Below are 21216 nucleotides of genomic sequence, written 5' to 3' on the forward strand. Positions count from 1 at the left end.
GCACTTCGCCCTCGCTCTGCCGCAGGTGCCGCCCGCCCACGGCGCCATAAGCCCCCACGTTGCCGCCGGGCCTCGGGCCCTTCTCAGCCTTCCCCCCCCCGCCCCCAGCCCGGGCTCGGGCCGCCGGCCTCCCCAGAAGGAGGGCCGCCGCTCGCCGCTGGGGTCCCCGCTGGGTCCCCACCCCGCTTCTCCACACAACGGGGGGGGAGGGGCACCGCCACCCGCGCCGAGCCCGCCTCAGCCCCACCCCTCCCTCAGGCTGCGGGGCGGGCGCCAGGGCTCCCCGCCCGCCGCGATCACGCCGGCGCAGCCGCGGCGGGGGGAGGGGCGCGGCCGAGCCCTGCGTGCGCCTGCGCTGGGATCCCCGTATTAGCTGGTTGGCGGCGGCGGGGCTGCGCGTGCGCGCTCGGCGGCGGCAACGGCGGTGGCCAGAGAGGACGGGAGGGAGCGGGCTCGCGCACGGGACGAGGCGGGTGAGCTCCCCGTGCGGGGCAGGGGGGAGTACTGACGGCCCCCTGGAGGGAGGGAGCCAGGGAGCTCTCGGCGACGGGCAGCCGAGGACGGGAATCCGCGGCGCCGGTGCCCCGCAGCGAGGCGGGTGGGCGCCGCGCTAGCCTCTCTCCAGCGTCGGGACCGAGTTGCTGCCCGGGCAGCAGCGGGGTTCGGTCGCTGTCCCTGGCGGAGCAGGGCTGCCCGCCGGTCCCGTGCCTGAGCACGGGCCGGCGCCCTGCGGGGTTGCCGGGGCCGAGACAGCGCCGGGTTCTCGGGGGGGGGGGTAAGCTGCGGGGAGCGGCGAGTCGGGCAGGATCTGGGTGCCTCGCCGATCCTGTCCGAAATTGAAGTGTGATTTCCCTTTGTTTCGATTCGCTTCCCACGTATTTCTTCATCCCAGCCCGCTGCGCCGGGCAGACCCTGCTGTCGCCTCAGAACCAGCGGCACAGCGGCCGGGCGCGGGGCAGGCCGAGCGTGGCGGGGCGGCGGGGCCGGGCCTCGCATTCCGCCGCGACCCCTGGGGTTTGCGGGGGGGCCGGTGCCGCGGGGCCCTGTGCTGGGCGCTGCCGCGGCAGCTCCCGCTAGGCCCTCCGAGCTCGCCGGGTGGCGGGTGCCGCTCGCAAGCCCATCCGAGCGGCCGAGGGGAGGGCTGGCGGCGGTGCCTGTCACGGGCAGGCGCTTTCGCCAAACGTGAGGGAGCTTCGGGGATGCCCCGAGTATCACGAGGTTGCGAAGGTTCCAGTCTGAAGCCGCTTAACGTTGCAGCGGTAATCTTCATGTTACTTTCTGCTGAAGAAGTCAGAGGAGACATGCTCGTTTTTACAAATTTCTTTAGATGTACTTTGTATGAATAAAAAAACCTTGTGTGTGGTCAGCTTTCCAATTTCCTCCTTTTAATCCCTTTGACAGAGCAGGGGGAGGAAATGTGTATTTCTGATAGTGTAAAAACAACGACAAAATATTTGTCGTATCTACATCTGTTGTAAGAGAGGATTTTTTTGACATTATTTCCCATTTTATTTCCAGTTTGACAGTACATGCTTTATTAAGGCTCTGTACTGCTAAAGTTTTGGTGTCCCTAGTTCTTGAAGGTTTCACAGCATACAAGCTAGATGTAGAGAAAGAAACAGTAAATTAAAAAAACTTTTTAACAATAATTTTCATTAATGATTTTTTTGGCCTGGTTTTATGTAATGGTAGCTGTTTCAATGAAATCAGGTTAGTTAGTCTCCCTTTTTTACATATTTCTTGAAAATGAAAAAAGTTACTCCCGTGAAGCACTTCTGATTTGTACATGTTGTGCGTTGTCTGTGATACAGTTTTAAAGGTGCAGTATCATGGTTATGAAAGCTTCAGTAGAAGATGATGATTCAGGATGGGAACTTGGTATGCCTGACAAGATGGAAAAGAGTCATACAAGCTGGATAGATATAACCCAGGATTTTGAAGAGGCTTGTAGAGGTGAGTTGTACTGCTTGCGCTGAGAAAAAATGGAATCCTTTGCAGGACTGAGCATATTTTTTGAGGTGTTTTAAGCAATAGTTTGACCCAGATGGATGGACTACATTGATTGTGTGTTTCCCTGTGTTTAACTTAACTGTGAGGTTGGAAATATCAGGAGACCCTCACCTTGCTTCCTCTTCCAGATTACACAAATACCTTTTTAAGTTGTATTTTTTAATCTTATGCATTTTTACATTTGCTTTTTTTCTTTGTAGAGATTTCTTCCTAACGCTTCAGCCAAATGGAAGCCTCATTCATCCATGCATAATCAACATGCTTTTTTTCCTGTACATTTCTGGATCTGTAGGGTCCAAACAATTTATTCATTTAACTGGTCATTTTTCATCTTTGAAACAAGGGTGAGCTTCTGAGGAGATGCAGTGCATCCCAGTCATGGGGAAGCAGTTGCTTCCATTTAAACAGTACCTTTATTGTTCTTAGATATTAGTGCTAGTTTACCGTACTGTGACTATATTTTTTCAGCTGATTTTATGATGATAATAGGGAAAAATAAATAAAAAACTGCAACTTACCACACACAATATGACATAAGGACAAACACAATTTCCTTATACCATCAAATAATTGCTATATATTAGTGATAAACTGGTTTTATTCACATCAAATACATCTAAAAGATTCATTAAAAGTAATGAGGAAAAGCAAGCCTTTCAGTAAAGTCCCTTGGGAAAAAATATGACCTCTCCATAAAGGAGCACAGAAAACTGCTGGCCTGTGTTCCAGGCTATTCAGATGCTACTATTTGGTAATTTTAAAACCCCTTTAACTGTTGGAATAATGGAGAGGGATGAGTAACATCAGAGAGGGATGTGAACAACTGTGGTTTTTTAGTCTTTCAGTCTTGAAAGTGCTTTGTAAGTAAAGGCAAATGAAGGTGGAGTAGAAATGTCTGGTCTCCTCCCACACATTTTTCTCTCTTAGCATAAGACAGTTTGTTGAGTGACAAGACTATCCTGGAAAAGTTGTGCTAGAAAGATGATTGTAATCGTTTATCCTGTTCTGTTCCTTTGTAGAACTCAAGTTGGGAGAACTGCTTCATGACAAGCTGTAAGTATGCCTGTGGGATAGTTCTGGTTTTTAGATAGGATTAGTGCAAATGTGTTAATGTTTACTAATAAGTAAGTCATGCAGTATCAACTAAGCTTTCTTAATTTGTGATTTAAGTAAAAAAGTGAAATATTCAGAATATCGTTTGTCCTCAGCATGTATATGATGAACCTATTTGAATGCTGAACATTTCTCATGGTACCAGTGTAACGTAACATTTTCAGTTCATCAATGTAGTTTAGAAGTTTATAGCACATCTTATGATCAGTGGTGTTGACACTACTGAATCTATGGAACTATTTTGTGTAGACATGCTTTGATAAAAACATGCCAGAAAGACTTCAGATTTGGTTGCTTCGGATGTTACTAATAAGTTCAGGATAAACGATGCATGTCCTTTAATGTAACTTTTAAATGACATGCTGAAATGGAAATAGAGGGCTCTACAGATTCTGAAAAAAAATTATTTCAGAAAGAAGCATGCTAAAATCTTGCTGAATTAATTAAAGGATGGTACAGTAAATGAGATAGTAAATTGTTTAGCCGCACATCTGTTAACTTGCGTAAAGAAAAAAGTGTTTATTTAAGACTAATAGCTCAGAAGACAGGAGCACTATTAAACACAAACCTGCTTAAAAATGTGTGCAAGGATATCACCAAGTACTTATACAGTAGAAGCAAAGCACACTTCAGGTATAATTTCATAAATAAGAGCATTTCAGAGCAAATAACAGTTTTCAGAATTTGAATGTGCCACATGCAATAACCTCTTTTATAGAAGAAAGTCTTGTGCGGCAGTTCTGATGTATATCATATGTACCAAAGGTGAGGCACTATAGTCCTTCTTTGGTAGGCCAGCCTTCATTTGGTGTGGTTCTCCTGCAACCTTTTATGCCCTGACTACAGGTGATGCATTGTCAAATGCTGGGGACTTTTTTCCTATCAGTCTTCTTAACATGCTCTCTTTAAACAAGGTTGGTATATTCAATGTATATTATTGTTGGTTTGTGTCATGCATATTGTCATCAGTTTGTGGGGAACATATCTTACTTAAGTTTTTGGATGTAGCACAACAAAACAGCTTGCTTAATATCGGCTTATTATGTTACGTGATTTTTAAAAAGGTGCTATATCATTATGAGGTGTGTAGAAACAAGTGTGCATAGGTCTAGTAACGGGTTATTTGGCTTAAGAGTGTTCTTCAGCTTTAAAAAAAAAGGCTGAGAGTTTTCTTGTACTTTTAGACATCTGTTTTGTTACTTGTTGAGAGATCCTCGAATTCCTGAAAACCATGATCTCTGAGATTAGTAGTAATCTTTACGTACCTTACCTTACTGTTTGTAGTCAGAATACAGTGTACTCAGTTTACCATCCTATGTTCTTTTACATTGGTTTGTGAAGACTGTTTTGTATAAAATAATTACATTCAGAAATTTTTTTTATTGGTGTTCTTAGTTTTGGTCTTTTTGAAGCCATGTCTGCCATTGAAATGATGGATCCCAAGATGGATGCTGGTATGATTGGAAACCAAGTTAATAGAAAGGTTCTGAACTTTGAGCAAGCTATTAAGGTTCGTGTGACTTCCTTGGTTTTGCCTACGTAGTCTGTAAAAGTATGATACAGTTTTATCAAATTGCAGTTCAGCACAATTCAACATAATTAATGTTTTCAATCTTTACTTTAAATTTATTTTTTCTTTTTTGTTTTGGATAGTGAAGTAAGAAATAGCTTGTGATGTTTACCTTTTTTGTTACCTACATTATCACAATGATGCTAACTTTTCCAGTGAAAAGTACTGTGAAGTTGTTGGGTATTGGTACCTCAGATGGATTTCAGAAGTTTTGCAGGTCACCCTGTGCTTCCCCCAAACGTGTGTTTTATATAAAGATGTATTGGATAGTCCCTCTTCAAGCTGAATGGAAACCAGCTTCCTTACAAAAGCTGGAAATTAACACTTCCTGAGACTATCAGTTCATTAGCATTGAACAGAAGCTGGCTAATTTAAAAACATGTACTATAAACCTTGTTTTGAATGGACTGAGAGAACTAAAATAGTGGCTAAGTCGTGTAGAATATATGCAATGTTGCATACATTGGACAAATAAAATGAAAGCTGACCTTGAAAGCCGTAAAACTCTACAAGTATTTGCAGTGTAAAAAGCAGTCTTCAAAGAATGGGTCCTGCATATTATTCCTTGTTCAGTCTTTATTATGATTATACATACTGTTTTGTGATTTAAGTGTTGACAGTTACCTGGTTTAAACTTCTATTGGCTATTCATATATCAAATTTTATTTTAGCTTTTTCTTTGAATAGCTTTGTGTTTGGTCAGTGTTCAACACAATGATGGAAAGCAGAGTTTTTCAGAACTTATGGCACATTATGAAGCTGCTCAGTAAAGCTAGTGGTATACAAATATTCTGAAGCCTTAACCAAATGTAATTTCCTTTTTGGCTGCACAGATTATCAGTTGTATGTTGTTTATAGGTTTCCATAGTCTTTAGGATTTTTTCTTTCTTTGTTTTCTAAGGATGGCACCATAAAAATAAAGGATCTCACTTCACCTGAGCTGGTAGGAATAATGGATACATGTTTTTGTTGTTTGGTAAGCATTTCTCTGCTCTTAACATTAGATGTTTTTGCTTTCAAAATACAATCCTTTAATCTAGTTAAAAAAAAGAAAGAAACAGTAGAACTCAAGAAAAAAAAACATTCACCAAGCAGAAAATATATACTTAATATTTTATTTTCCATTTAGATACTTGCATTGGCTATTAAAAGAGGCATAATTTTGATTTTTTTGATTTTTTTTTTTTATTGTAGAAGTAATTATGGAAGAGAACTGGTAGCATTTTGAATGATGTAAAAGTTTTGTAATTTGTGTTTTTACACATACGGTATCTGACTGCCTGCTGTATGTTGGTGTTTGACTGTGCTGAATAGTCAGTGTGCAGCAACCTACAGCACTCTTGTTACTCATTTCTGTACAGCCAGTATGACTGAGCTTATGGGGCATTTTGAAGAAAGAAAATATCTAAATCCATTTGAAAAGGACATAATTGAATTATCATTTATTTATTTATTATGATTATTTCTCTATGTATATGTCTTAATTTCCTCAGTGAATGATACAAATTATTCTCAGTAACTCTGTAAAATGACATCCATAAAATGACTTTGGTTTTTAAAACAACATTTCAAATTAGTTTAGTCCAAAAAGACATGTTAAGGCCACTTAGTGTTGCATGTTACGTATGATAATGTTATATCATTTGACAAGTAACATAATCCATCTTCTCTCTCCTCCTCCCAAATACTGACTTTCCTTTTTTAAAAAAGGAGCAGTGAGCATATTAGAAGTCTGGTCCTACAGTGGTTTATGCTGTTTCAAGATAGAAATAATTGTTTAAATTATTTAATCTTTCCCTGTAGCTTAAAGCAGCCTGAAAGTAGTAGAGAGAGGGGGTCATGAAAAGAATCTTAAAGTTGTAGAAGAGAACATGCAGAATATTGCTGAGTTGTTTCATAGCCACTTGCATTTTTCATTCAGTATCTGTATAAAGGAAGCTTATAAATCTGATGGTCTCTTAATGTCATGCTAGGTCACAGAGATTAGACCTGAACTTTGTGGAAGAGGTTTATCCAACACCAGAATTTCACAGTGTTATGGGGTTTAGTAACTTGCTGCCTGCCACAGCCAGCAGAAGCATGAAGGTTAAAGGTTGAGAGACTCTCTCTGTTTTTTGCCTAATGGAAGTTTGCCATGATAGACTTCCTTACAACTCACGGAAGCATAGTAAGATGGAAAAAGACTGGAGATGTAAAAATGAGGACTTTGCTGTCATGAGTGAAACATTTTATTTTCCTTTCCCTAGATTACATGGTTAGAAGGACATTCCTTGGCACAGACTGTATTCACGTGCCTTTACATTCATAATCCAGACTTCATAGAAGATCCTGCCATGAAGGCTTTTGCACTAGGGATCCTAAAAATCTGTGATATTGCCAGAGAAAAAGTTAACAAAGCAGCTGTTTTTGAGGAGGTATGTGTTTCAGTGTGTCCCATGGTTAAATATGTAGCATTATACATATGCTCCATAATGCAAATAAAGCAGTACATCAGATAAAGTTACTGCTGTTCGAAGATACTGTAGGAGTGGCAGTTCATCCTCCTAAAAACCCAAAGTGTTAGACTTGATCTGTCTGAAATGCAGTCTGCTTCAGTGAAGGTGTTTCATATGCTTTTCTGTGTTTTGCTTGAGTATTGGAGTCTCGTAAAGACTTACTCAAGAAGCAATGCAAGTCTTTGTGGCTAACCATTTAAAATCAGTTTTACTTGTGGTTTTCTTCCTGTTTTCTACTTTAGATAGCCATGATTGCCTTTTGTCTGAAATGTCCATCTAGCAATGGAATCAGAAGCTAGTGTTCTGTGCTCACAGCAATTTTTGTTTCCTCTGAGCTTGGACAAGTCACTACTTACTGACTATATCTAAAATTGACTAAATAGTACTTTGCATCCATAGTTCTCATAACATTTTGGTGGGGTGGCACTGGTATTAAGGGCATACTAATATTAAGGTTTTATGCAGCAAATAATTACCCAAAGCTGGATTTGGGCAGGAAAGTCACCCAAACCATGGGTGTATTCAGTTGTGCAGAATAAAACTGGACTTCTATGCTTTGTGTAGTTACACAAAAACACCCCCAAAAACCCTGCAACAAACAAACCAACAAAACACAACAACATTGCCCCCCCCCCCCCAAAAAAAAAAAAAAAACCAAACCAAAAAACAAAAAGAAAGCCCCAAACCTCAACTTGAAAATGTAACTACTGCTGTTTATATTTCACTGCATACTGCTTCTTTGAATTTTATTTTTTAGGAAGATTTTCAGTCAATGACTTACGGATTTAAAATGGCCAACACTGTGACAGATCTTAGAGTTACAGGTACAGTTTGTACTTTCTGTCCATCAGTCTCTTTCCCTTTTGAGCATGCTGGTTACACTCAACCAAACCTAATGAATTGGTAGGAGCTTCAGATGTTTTTTCATTAGTCATGTGAAAATTGGTGGCTTGGTAAAAAGGTCAAATTATTTTTCCTTGAAGAAAAGGTTCAGCTATTTGTTTATTGTTTATTTATTATTATCTATTATAGATAATGATACAATATATATTGTTATTATTAAATAAAATATGCGTTTATTTATTCAGCTGTTTATTTCAGCATTGTTACATGCCTGAGAAACAGAAGTAGTACTTTTAGAGGTGCCAGCCAAGTGGCTGAGCCCGAGCTTACCCAGCACTGAGATAGGTGCAAACCATTGGAAAGTGCGCTGCTTGAATTCTGCTTCTCTGCCTCACTATTTGTTGTGATCTAAACAGATGGCTTTTGAGGAAAAAAAAGTGTTCTAAAGCTATGAATACATATGCTATTTTGTAAAAACCTTTTGATGCATTGTTTTTGATACATACTTGAGCTTTCCATTTATTTTTAGAAAATTTGTAAACACTTTAGCTTTGGATCAGTCAGTCATACTCTGATTTATTTGTTGTTGCAAGCCATCCCTATCATCCCTCACAAGAATATTTTTTTGTTGTCTTTGGCTAATGATTATGTAAAGCTCTTCAAAATTTGATTTCCTCTCAAAACTTTTTTCCCCTGAGTGGTGTAGGTGTACCTAGGAATGCTTCTCAGCTTTTAATTGTACTGTGACTTCTCCAGGTATGCTAAAAGATGTAGAAGATGACATGCAAAGACGAGTGAAGGTATTTTTCTCATGTTTGCCTTATCAGTTAGTCTTCAGCGTACTTAACATAGGTTTGGGGGAAGGAGTTGGATTATGAAGAATGCAGAAGTTCTGTGTCATTAAATGGGGTTTCTTTGAAGAACTGCCATAATGGTTTGTGTAACATGCTGGTAGTTTGCCTTCCAGCTCTAAAGATGATGAAGTCTTCAGACTTTTCTAAACTCTTTAATTGCTTCACTGGTAATAGGTATATCATGATCTAGAACTTAACACAGGGTTGGGGCACAGAAAGTGTGTGTTTGACCTCTGGCTTTTACACAGATGTATTATGTGATGTTAAAGAAGTCACTCTTCCTTTACCACAGTTTAAAATAAAATGTTCATACAATTTCCTTGCCTATTTGCAGAGTGGACTGAGATAGATCTCATTACTATTATAAAGTCTTGTAGCATTCAAGTACCTAGGTTATATATTAAGAAGTTTTGGACTTGAGAACTGATTTTTAGTGTTATTTAACAGATGGATGTTCTGGAGATGATAAAGGAATTTTACTACAAAAGCTTCCCTTTGCAATTTTTAGTAAATTATTTGAAATTCCTTTACCTTCTAGAGTACTCGAAGTCGACAAGGAGAGGAGAGAGATCCAGAAGTTGAACTTGAAGTAATGAAATTTTTTTCTTTTCTTTCTAGATTTCATGGATTAGTACATTATTACTTTAATCATTGTCAACAGCTTGTGAGAAATACGTATGACCAGTGTTGCTACTGCTGTCATATATGAGCTGTTCTAAATGTGACCCTAAGCAAATCCCAGACTAGTAGTTAGGCTTTTATGCTTTGAAGGGTGGAGTTCTGGATCAATCTGAATGGCAAAATAGTGATGCTATTGCTGCAGATCTGCCATTTATGCACCTATCCCTCAAGAAAAAGCCATTAGAAAAGAAGGTGGTCTTACCTATGCTGTACTTTCTTCCCTTGCTTCGTTCCCAGCAGCTTTTACTGCTGCTGGCAGCCTCACTGTCAAGGGAAAAAGTAGGAAGAGAAGGTGAAAGCAGTGTAGCTCCTTCCATTAAAAGTGGGCAGTTGATGTGGTTGATTTGGAAGGGTGTGGGTTTCTTTTCCCAGTAATGTTTTCTTCAGAAATTACTTGTAACATAGATCTTCAACAAAAAGGAGGTAAAATTGGTTTAATAATTTGAGGTTGTTCACTTAAGCTGAGATTCAAATAGTGTGTGCATAGGACATAGCTGTACAGAGGTTGGGCTTTACCTGAAGTGTCTTAGTATTTTTTGTGTTAGTGCTTTTCAAACAGCAGTAGAGATTTCTTCTATAAATTCTATAACTTTTTGTCAGAATCATACTACATGCTGTATTTTTAAGGCTGGAGAGCATACTTCAATAAATCTGTAAAAGTTTGAGGATTTTATGCATATTGCTCAGTAATTTGCAGGCCATTTCTATTACAGCACCAACAGTGTTTAGCTGTGTTCAGCAGAGTCAAGTTTACCCGGGTACTACTGACTGTTCTAATAGCCTTTACCAAAAAAGAGGTACGTTCATTTGAGTTTTTTGTGTTCACATTGTGATCCTGTGAAATACTAATCTTTTATTCTCTTAAGGTTGAGTAATTATTCTGTAGATATGAATTGATGTTGTTGCAGGTAAAGCATTGGATAAGGCCTTACAGTGGCAAGCGTTCAGTTTTCATTCATTTTGAAAGAAAACACAGGGAAAGCTAGTAGCTGACATTGTAGTGACATTGCAGAGAGAATATTCACTCTAGAACACTTCAAGAAAATACGAGTTTTGGATTACTCTTTTCACATACATGAGGAAAAGTTTTCTTTCTGGAGTTCAGTCCCCTTCTGTGGAGTTAACTGACATTGGGCAGTGTTTTTTCCATTGCTAGAAAATTGTAAGCTTTTCCTTCCATGTGATGCTGAATTTGCATCTAAACTTACTTGGTCTGAGAAAAGGAATAGAACTGCTTTCTGTGCATTTTTCATACTTTTTTGAATGTAAGATTTTGTAATGGTTGAGGGGGGAAGGAACTGGTTGCTTTAGGGCAAAGGGCTAGAATCACATGTCACATAACAAAATAAAAAGCTTTGTCTTTTTTCTTTATTTAACGGTAAATATCTGTCTATTGCTTATTGTTATTTCTGTTTTCATAAAGAAGTGAGTTTCTTACTTAGGTGGCATGGAGCCTTTCCCACATATTTTGCTGTTGGAGCAGCTGCATACTGTACAGTTTTAAAGACCTTGATTAAATTGAAACTCAGGTGCAAGTATCATTGGTAGATATCAGTGTTGAGTGGTTGAGAATAAGTGCATTCTGTGTGCAATATATGTCAGAAATCAAACTGTGACATAGAAGTGATCTGCACTGAGGTGCAACCAAATTCTGTCCGTTAACTGCTATGCGTTAATGATCTGTGCAAAATCAGATTACCTTAGTGTCACTAAAGTGATTACTTGAAGTTATTTATGTCATGGACTATGCTGGTTTGAATTAGGTGCGCTTAGCAGCTTATTTGTTTAGTGGATTTGTGGATGCTATAATGCATGAACATACATTATGCAGAGCTACAGATCTTAGGCAGCTTCTTTAGATCTTGGAGGCATTTTAAACATCTTTTTTTTTTTCTAAAAGTAGAGTTTCAGTTTGACTTAAGATTTCAAATACTTGAAGTTCCATCAGGGACTGTTAGTGCAGAACTTTTAAAACAAGAGTTTAGGTTTTACAGAGAGCTATTTTTAATGGTACCCGTTTGCTCACAGATTTTGATTCATAGGACATCAGAAAATTCAGCATGTCAGCAGATAATGAATCGAGATTTCTAATGGACATCTGGTATCTTCTGATGTTATGTAGTGATTTCATTTCAGTTGATAGGTTGTGGTTTTCCAGTATTCTCAAGAATTCTGCATTTTCTAATGATTTTTTTCCTCTTTGCAGTTTGGAGTTCTGCCTCATTGGGCAGAAGTGTTTTGTGGGGCTTTTGCACCCCACGCCTCCTGCCAGTCAGCCAGAAGCAGAAGTATAGGACTTGCATGTAGTGTATACTAGACTTTCAGTTCTAATTATTGTTAAGGCTTATCTTATACAGCAAAAAAATACAGCATTAAATGTATAGATACATAAAATATAAAGAATGCTATTGCATAAAGATATGTTGGGTGGTAGGGATTTTTTCTGAGTTTTTTCCCCCAGAACTAGTTGTGTACAAACATTAGAATCCCAATATCATTCTTTATTATGATACTAGCATTAATTCCGTGGTCAAAATACGTTGTTCATAATGTGAGTAACTGTTACCTCCCTTTCAGATGAGTGCAGTTGCAGAAGCTCAGAAACTAATGACTCAGGCATCTGACTTGCTTTCTGCTATCCACAATTCACTGCATCATGGTATACAGGCACAGAATGATACCACTAAAGGAGGTATGTACCGAATTTCATAATTTTGTTCCTTTCTTAAATATGCTGTCCTGAAAGTGATACTTTCACTTCAAAGACAGAGATAATACGGACTTCTGGTTAAGTGCATTGCACTTCACATCAGTGTATACGCCATTTTAAAACGGGGACCACCACCGCACTGTTTGTACAAGTATATGCTGAGGTGTTGAGGGCTGGGGTTTTTTTAAATAGTAGTTGTTTCAGTTGGGTGTTTAGTGTCTCTGGAATTTAACTGTCAGTTAAAAAGTTAATTTTGGGTAATTTAATAACTTCTATTATACTTTTAAGTGAGTTCTGAAAACGCAGCTTACACGCAGCTTTTTCTCTCTCTTTCTACCCTCCTCCCTCATTAGATCATCCTATTATGATGGGCTTTGAGCCCCTTGTTAATCAGAGATTGCTGCCACCAACTTTCCCTCGATATGCAAAAATAATAAAAAGGGAAGAAATGGTCAATTATTTTTCCAAACTAATAGACCGAATAAAAACTGTGTGCGAAGTAGTCAACTTAACTAATTTGCACTGTATACTGGTAAGCATGAATATTTCCTATCTATAGCCAAAGATAAGATCTTAAAATGTAACTTGCAAAAAATCATTCCATATATACATGCTGTGGCTCACTGGAGGAAAGAATGAGCTGTATGTATAAATGTTTTGGTGTTTCTCATTGTTGTGTACAATTTCAAAATTTCCTCCTTTGAAACCTCCCATTTCCCATAATCTGTTAACAATTATGCACGTTAGTGGCAGAGCTCAAGCAAGTTAATTTCCTTGGAACTCCTTGAAGAGCTGCATCTGCAGTAGGAGAACATAATACCCTGCTATATTCCTGATTTTTTTAGATGCAAAAAAGCGGTATTCTACATATGTGCCTATAACACAAGAGAGCACTTAGTATCTGTTTGTTTAAGCATGTCATTCCCTGCCCAGGCATAAAGCTAAGCACCTGCTTACATTCTTTCCTGACTAAGTGATGTTATTCTAAGTTACTGCCTCCATTTATTAGAAGACACTTAAATGCTTGAAACACTTACCATACACACATTTAGGAATGGAGAAAAGAGTCACAGTTACATCAGTTCAAAGATCAAGCAAAAATCTTTTGTCTTCCTGTTTCCTGTTAAACTAATTAAAGCAGGGTTTGCATGAAGCATTTTGTACCAGTTAAACACTGCAGTTTTGTTACATAATTGGTTGTTACATTGTGATCTTAACAGTTTCACAGTACCTTTTTTTATACTATCATCCTAATTGTTGCATCTGAAGAAGAAAATTCAGAAACTTGTTGGTATGTTAAGTAACAAGTAATTGTAGCAAAAAGAGATTTTAGTTTCATAATATTTTCTGTTTTATTTAAATCATTCATGCTTACTTTCTTAAAAGCATCTCTAAAAATTTGGCATATTAACACAAACTATCTTTTTTTTCTTAAACGTAAATTAGGATTTTTTCTGTGAGTTTAGCGAACAGTCACCATGTGTTCTTTCAAGATCCCTGTTACAGGCAAGTCCTAATCTATGTCTTTGAATAAAATACTTCTGCATTCATTATAAATATGGATTCATCTTTGTGTTTCAAATAATTAAATTAGTTGCATATCACTTCATATATACATGGTAAAATTTTTTCTGGAGATATTTTAAGTGTTAGATATATGGAGGATTATCTTCTGATCTCATTTTGTAAAACATCTTAAAATACAGTTGTTTAGATCATGTAAGTACAAGCTAATTAAAACAGAAAGTGTTAAAAATTTTTCTTTGCCATAAAGTGGGGCCTGTATATGCATTTTTATGCTGTCTGAGTTTGGGGCTGATGTTTGTATTTGTCCTCCCTGTTTGGACTGAATTTCATGTAGATACTGCCTCTATTGCTGTAACAGTAAGACTGATGGTTACGGCAGAACAGGCTGCTACTTTTCTTCTCATGGTTTTACTTAACTTGAAAGTGTTATTACATATTCCATAACTCAGAGGAGCTTTTTCTCCACCCACTCAAGAACTGTGTAAGGAAGGGATGCAGAACTCATGGAGGAAAGTGGAATGGGCATCAGACATGACCAATGAAAGCAGTAGTATCTGTAGGCGTAGAAAAAGTCTGCATTAGTCTGAAGGCTATTGCCTTTGTCGGCCTCCAGGGAAACCACATAACCTATTTTATGTTAATCTTCATAAACACCTGTCTGATTAATGATCTTTAAAGTCCAAGAAATAAAATCATTTTGCATGCATTGTCTTATGCAAGTAACAGAGCTGTATTTTGTGTCATGGGAATGCCACAGAAGTGACAGATCTCAGTATGCCTCTCTGAGTCTGTAAGCTTGTACCTAGCTGAACCATTTTAATTCTTAAAGCAATCTTGCAAATTTCTGATACAATTTACAGGTACTGTAAGAGCTTTCTATGAGTGATTTCTAAATAACGTACATTTCTTTTAACATAAAATATGTTTTTAAAAATATATTTTCACTTTCAGACAACTTTTCTGGTAGATAACAAGAAGGTATTTGGCACTCACCTCATGCAAGACATGGTAAAAGATGCTTTAAGGTCTTTTGTCAGTCCTCCAGTACTTTCTCCAAAGTAAGTGGATCTTGAGTTTACTTGCATATGTTCATGTGTCTGATGAAAAAATATTCCTGCTTATAAAAACAGGGAAAGGCATACAAAGAACATACACATTTTGTACTCAGTCCTTAGGTGTGAAGGAGTCAGTTGCTGTTGTTGCCCTTGTGTTTCTTTTTTAATTTTGTGTTACATAGGCTGATGACACTTATAAGCATATGTATGTACACAAATATTTCCCTTTTAGGTGTTGTCTCTATAATAATCATCAGGCGAAAGACTACATTGATTCCTTTGTGACACATTGCGTTCGGGTAAGCGTGCTTTCCAATTACAGTGTGTTTATGCATATATAAGCACTTTAAAGATTTGCTTACATTTGAAAATGAGACCATTTTTTTAGACACCTGATATGAAGGCAAAATTGCAGAAGTTGGCCAGCTTAAAATGTAACACTTTTTAAAAAGCCAGTATTTTTTGCTGTTTGTTTCCTGTGTTATACTTCCAGATTTTTCACTAAGATTTCAATTATTAGAGGCCTGCACCTGCTGCCTCTTTACACAGTAGTTTCATACCACAAAACAAATGCATAACACTAGTAAAAAACAAAATTGTTTTTGCATTCTCTCTAGTTCAAAAACTTCTACAAAATTGTTTTAAAAAGGTTCAGTTACCGAATGCAGCACAATTAAAATTGAAGAAAGTCATAGGATCGTTTTGTTGGAAAAGACCCTTAAGATCAGTGGTCTGACTGTTAACCTAACACTACCAAGTCTACCACTAAACCATTTCCCTACATGCCACATCTGAATACCTCCAGGGGTAGTGACTCAACCAATTCCATGGGCAGCCTGTTCCAGTGGTTTACCACCCTTTCGGTAGTGAAGATATTTTTCGTAATACCCAATGTAAACCTCCCCTGGTGTAACTTGAGGCTATTTCCTACCACTTGTTACCTGGGAGGAGTGACCTGCCACCACCTGCCTACAGCCTCTTTTCAGGTACTTGTAGGGAGCAATAAGGTCCCCCTGAGCCTCCTTTTTTCCAAGTTAAACAGCCCCAGTTCCCTCAGCTGCTTCTCATAGGACTTGCTCTCTAGATCCTGCACCAGCTTTGTTGCCCTTCTCTGGCCACACTGCAGCACCTCAGCGTCCCTCTTGCAGTGAGGGGCCCAAACCTGAACACAGCGTTCGAGGTCCGGCCTCACCAGTGCCCAGTACAGGGGGACCATCGCTGCCCTGGTCCTGCTGGCCACACTGTTTCTGATACAAGCCAGGATGGTATTGGCCACCTGGGTGCATGGAATTAGGCATAAGAAATATCTTCTCTCTTACCCTAAGTATTCTGTTTGTACCAGATTTCTAAAGGAAGCTGGTGCAATTTCATGTTGACTTGTGTACAGAAAAATGGGCTCTTGCATCACTCTAGGGAGCCTGCTTGCCTGCTACCTTGTACTCCATAAGGGGGAGCCTTAAGGAACTTGCCTCCTAATATAGATGTATAAAACAGATGCCTAAATAGACATCATAGTACTACTGCTGTAGTTTCAAAGTACGTTGAAAACTTAAAACTTAAATTTCTTTCAGCCATTCTGTAGTCTAATTCAAATCCATGGACACAATAGAGCTCGTCAGAGAGATAAACTGGGTCACATTCTTGAAGAATTTGCCACCCTCCAGGATGAGGTAATGTCCCAGGCAGCAGCCCAGCGAAGTTTTCTTTACAGGTATATTCTTACCAGACTGGAGCATGTGGTGTTAGATTCTAGATAAATGAAGCAACTTCTCTGTTTGCCCTAAAATCTTCAGGACAAGGATTCCTAAAGTACAGCTCAGGAAGTCTGTAGGATGCATTGAGAGAATTTCCATTAGTTGTGTTGAGCAAGAAGGTATTATATTTTTTAAAACTTCGTCCAATAAGTAGACTTCAGGGGAACCTGCTGTGATGTCTGTAACTCCGGTAATTCTACTGCTTGTAGTCTCTATCTCACTTGTAGCTATCAGTTTGCAGAAGGTGACCAGGGAGAGGTGGATGAGCCATGTTTACAAGACACCTTTGAAAATTCAGTCTTACAGTTATGTAGGATATAATTGGTGAAATTTTATAATGTTTTAATAATAATATATAATAATTATAATAATAATATATTTTTATATTATTTTTATATGTTCTATATATTCACTTTCTAAAAACACATTTCTCTCAATAGCTTGGTTCAGCCTTTGTTCAAAGTCTTCCAATGAAACTACTGTTGCCCTAGAAACAAAATCAAGAATATTAGGTTCTTCAGCTCAGCCAACATAAAAAGTATTAAAATACATAATAGAAGAAAAATGTTAGCAGGTCCTACATTCAAGGTAGTCATTTGAAAGCTAGGGAAATGCTTCTTAGAAAGGACTAAACTCCAAAGCAGCAGGGAAGTCAGATGAAAAGAACATGATGGCATCTGGCTCTCAGAGATGTACCAAAGAGCTGGGAAAGAGCCAGTCCAGCGCACCCATCTCCACTTTTCCCATGCTCCTAAGCACTGGCTCAGGTGGTGCTGTAATAACTATTATTATTACTATTACATTTATATTTATTTATAATAATAATATATAATAAGAGTAAGAAATAACGCTTAAAAGTATGTGCTCCAACTTATTTTGAACATTTCTTAAGAATGAGGAGTGAAAGATGACAGGGAAAGGTATGTTTTCATTTATTGGAAGTTTATTTCTTTAAGCAGTGAGAGGCATGAAATAATAAAATATTTTCCCACATGTGCATGCTAAGAAGCACAGTTGAGGAACTTGGAGTTGGGGCAAAATTTTGTGTGTTCCAGCTTCCCTTGAAATGGTTTGATGGAGAGTTTGTTGCAGTGCTGCAGCTAAGACACACTATTCCCTTTGTAACAGGTTATACGGATTAATTTATTCCGGACTGCTGGTAATATTCCAGCTGTGGGAGACTTCATGTCTTCCATACAATTACTTTTTAAGACTGAATTGGTCTTAGCAATATTTTAGTTTCTCTGGTGTGACACTGTCTATTTCTTGCGTGTTAAGCTTATAAATTTAGTTTTCCAAATGCAGCTAGGTTTAAAAAACAAACAAGCAAATAACAAAAAAAAGTAATTATTGCCAATATAGCACAATGAATAACAACTTGTAATGGGTTTTGAGTTTCAGTGCTCACATGACTGCCAACTATATATAAACAGCTTTTAAAATTTTTAATTTAAAAAAATTTAATATTACTGTTGTATTACTGTATAGAATATTTTTTTTCCTGTGTGGCAGAATTTACTTATGTGAATAACTTTACAGTTTTCTGACAGTTCTAGACTGTAGAGCTGCAGCATCTGTAAAATCATATTTCTGTCTTTTAATGTGGAGCATGGCTTTACTGACCTAATATGTATTCAGATTTTGTTAAGACTTATTTCTGGCAAAACTTGGATGTTTCAGTCAAATGTTCTTCCTCCCCTGTTACTTTGCTTTCTTTTTCAATAGGCAGAGAAAGTAGATGCAGCACTTCATAGTATGTTACTGAAGCAGGAACCACAAAGGCAACATTTGGCTTGCTTGGGCACCTGGGTCCTATATCATAACCTTCGTGTTATGATACAGTATCTTCTGAGTGGCTTTGAGTTGGAACTTTACAGTATGCATGAATATTACTACATATATTGGTAAGAGGATGCTTTATTGACAGTTGTTGGAGGAGGGATGCTCCCACAGAGCTAAACTGCAACTATTTAAAGGAGGGACTTCAACTGGTTTTTAGATATTTATATATTTTTTTTAATCTCAAGCTTACTCAAACAGTGTTTAGTCAACCTACTCATAAAATTACAAGTGGAGAAAAAAAATGTGGTGTTGTCTTTTCTAAACTTGCTAGTGTAGTTTTTTTTCCCCCCTCTGAAATAGTAATTTGCTCTCCATTTAGCTTTTTAAAATAGTGTCTTCTAAGGACAATGAATGAAAAATATGCTGATTTTGGCAGACAAGAACATGCAGGAAGAAAGCAATTTTGCTTATTCTTTTCTGTCATTGTAGTACCAAGATCAGTAGTCTTGTTGATCTGTAGTAGTATTTTTAAAAATATCTTCAGAGTTTTAAGTTGTGACTGTAATCTGGAAGTTGACTAGGTAAAAATAACATCTTGTTCTGTAACCATATTTGAAGAGACATCTGTCTTTAGTGAAAATTATTGCACTATATGGAGTCAAAAGACTTTTTGTTTTTCCACTTGGTCACGTTAATTATTTCTCGTAGTTGATAGCTTAGTCTGAAAGATTATTTTAGATGGTTCATTTTTGACTCAGCATTAAAAATCTCCTGTGTTAAAGTTTTTCTGTACTTCTGTGTTTTGGTTTGGGGTGTTTTTCTGTAAAGCTACCGATATACTTTTACTAGGTAAACTGTAAGCCTTCTTTCTGAGAGATTAGACTGGTTCAAATGACTTAAACTTCAGTGCATCTTACTACGTTGCTGTGCTGTCTCATTAGTGGATTAAGCATTAAGTGAGAAAATGAATACTCCAGATAGTTACCAGATAGTCAGTATTAATTAAGTAACACTTCCAGTAAGTAATACCAAGTTTTCTGTAAGACAGTATTTTCTACCTGCCCATATTTCCCCTCACCGTTTTAATAAAATGGTTTTTAATCTGAACTGTAATTTCAACTGCTTTATCTCCTTACTGTAACTGAAGAACAAAAAAAGAGAGGAAATTTCTGAGGGGAAATATGCAAGTGGAACTCATAATTATTTCTCAGTAATTTTTCTTGTGAATTATGCATTCTTATAAAGGAAGTATTATTTCTTCTTCATGTGCTCCAAATATGTAATTTCTACTGTCTTTTTTCCCTATTCTGTTTGATTTGAAGTCAGTCAAGAGATTTTTTAGACCCACTTCCACTTACTAAATCACTCTTGAAGAATTGTTAACAATTGCTCTTAAATCTTAAGAATTGCATATAGATCTCATCTTCCTTGACCTTTTTAGTTAATAATTCATGGCTTTGTAATGCTTGAAACAAATCAGTACTAAACTTGTTTCTCAAAACATTCTACAAAAGTAGAAATGGTCTTAACAGTGATTTTTTTAAAAAAGTCTCATTTGCTGGGAGAAGGAAAAATTCTAGAAAAATTTGACCTTATACAGGTTTTGAAATAATAACCTTAGACTTCGTTTAGTAAACGTATAAGAAACTTGCATACCTTGAGCTGCCTGTGGTTGAATCTGTACAGCATCTTGTCTAAAACAAAACAAGAAAAACCGAAACGGAACACAGACTAATCTGCTGATTTCAGCCATGCAACACAGAGTTCTAAATACCCTGACTTGCCCTTTACTATTAGTGCTTTGAGTAGATGACTTGGCATTCAGTGAGGATGTGTGGATTATAAATGTCTTTCACTGTAGTATGTAACAGCTACATACTGTTTTTACTGTAGGTATCTGTCAGAGTTCCTCTATGCCTGGCTGATGTCAACACTGAGCCGTGCTGACAGCTCTCAAATGGCGGAAGAGAGAATAATGGAGGAACAACAGAAGGGACGTAGTAGTAAGAAAACAAAGAAAAAGAAAAAAGGTATCTAGATGTAGAGCGTAACTCAGACTCCACACACACACCCCTTGATGCAGCCATGTAGAACTGTAGAAACAAGTAGCATGTTCCTTAACTTTGCAAGGGTGAGTTGCCCTTTTCAATTCAGTTGTGGTACTGTTGTGCAAAAGATCCTTTAGAAACTCATACTTTCTCCAGTGTATATGCATGAGAGAAAATGAGAACTTCCCTTCCTATATCGTAGTGGTCTGGCTCTGTGTTCAGAACTGTAAGCCTACTACCAAAAAATGCATCCAAACCCAGTGTCTGAACAGCATTTGACACATGGGATGCCTAAATGGCTACTAAGATTGTGGTATGTCAGAGCTTGAACATTGCAAATGACCACCATGCAGACGCTTGCTTGCATTGAGTTGTGGTCAAAAGGTCAGTGTCCAAGTGGAGACTGGTGAAGAGTGGCATTCCTCAGGGGTTCATACTGGAAGCAGTGCTATTCAGCATGTCAGCAGCATGGACAGTGGGATCAGGTGCACCCTCAGGAAGTTTACCAGTCACACCAAGCTGTGTGGTGCAGTTGACACACTGGAGGGAAGGGATGCCATCCAGAGGGACCATGAGAGGCTTGAGAGGTGGGACCATGTGAATCTCATGAGGTTCAACAAGGCCAAGTGCAAGGTCCTGCACCTGGGTTGGGGCAACCCCCAGTATCAGTACAGGCTGCGGGACGAAGGGATTGAGAGCAGCCATGTGGAGAAAGGCTTGAAGGTACTAGTAGATGAAAAGCTGGACGTGAGCTGGCAATGTGCATGCGCAGCA

General features: G+C 38.4%; 1 protein-coding gene across 1 annotated transcript in view; it reads left to right on the forward strand.

Annotated features, from left to right (window-relative positions):
* The first annotated feature begins 231 nt into the window (after window positions 1-231).
* The window catches only part of NAA35 (N-alpha-acetyltransferase 35, NatC auxiliary subunit), a 28817-nt gene continuing 7832 nt past the window's right edge, over window positions 232-21216 (forward strand). Inside the window, exons 1-18 of the mRNA XM_080371107.1 lie at window positions 232-473; window positions 1812-1953; window positions 3030-3063; window positions 4519-4633; window positions 5595-5669; window positions 6940-7107; window positions 7946-8012; window positions 8788-8831; window positions 9424-9474; window positions 10280-10363; window positions 12144-12258; window positions 12630-12808; window positions 13723-13782; window positions 14755-14861; window positions 15091-15157; window positions 16430-16528; window positions 18338-18516; window positions 20288-20424. Coding sequence (XP_080227233.1) covers window positions 1830-1953; window positions 3030-3063; window positions 4519-4633; window positions 5595-5669; window positions 6940-7107; window positions 7946-8012; window positions 8788-8831; window positions 9424-9474; window positions 10280-10363; window positions 12144-12258; window positions 12630-12808; window positions 13723-13782; window positions 14755-14861; window positions 15091-15157; window positions 16430-16528; window positions 18338-18516; window positions 20288-20424 — 1705 coding nt within the window. The 5' untranslated portion in view covers window positions 232-473; window positions 1812-1829. The remainder of the gene's footprint in view (window positions 474-1811; window positions 1954-3029; window positions 3064-4518; window positions 4634-5594; window positions 5670-6939; window positions 7108-7945; window positions 8013-8787; window positions 8832-9423; window positions 9475-10279; window positions 10364-12143; window positions 12259-12629; window positions 12809-13722; window positions 13783-14754; window positions 14862-15090; window positions 15158-16429; window positions 16529-18337; window positions 18517-20287; window positions 20425-21216) is intronic.

The sequence above is a fragment of the Falco punctatus genome, assembly GCF_963210335.1.
Source record: "Falco punctatus genome assembly, chromosome: Z".
Taxonomy (NCBI): Eukaryota; Metazoa; Chordata; class Aves; order Falconiformes; family Falconidae; genus Falco; species Falco punctatus.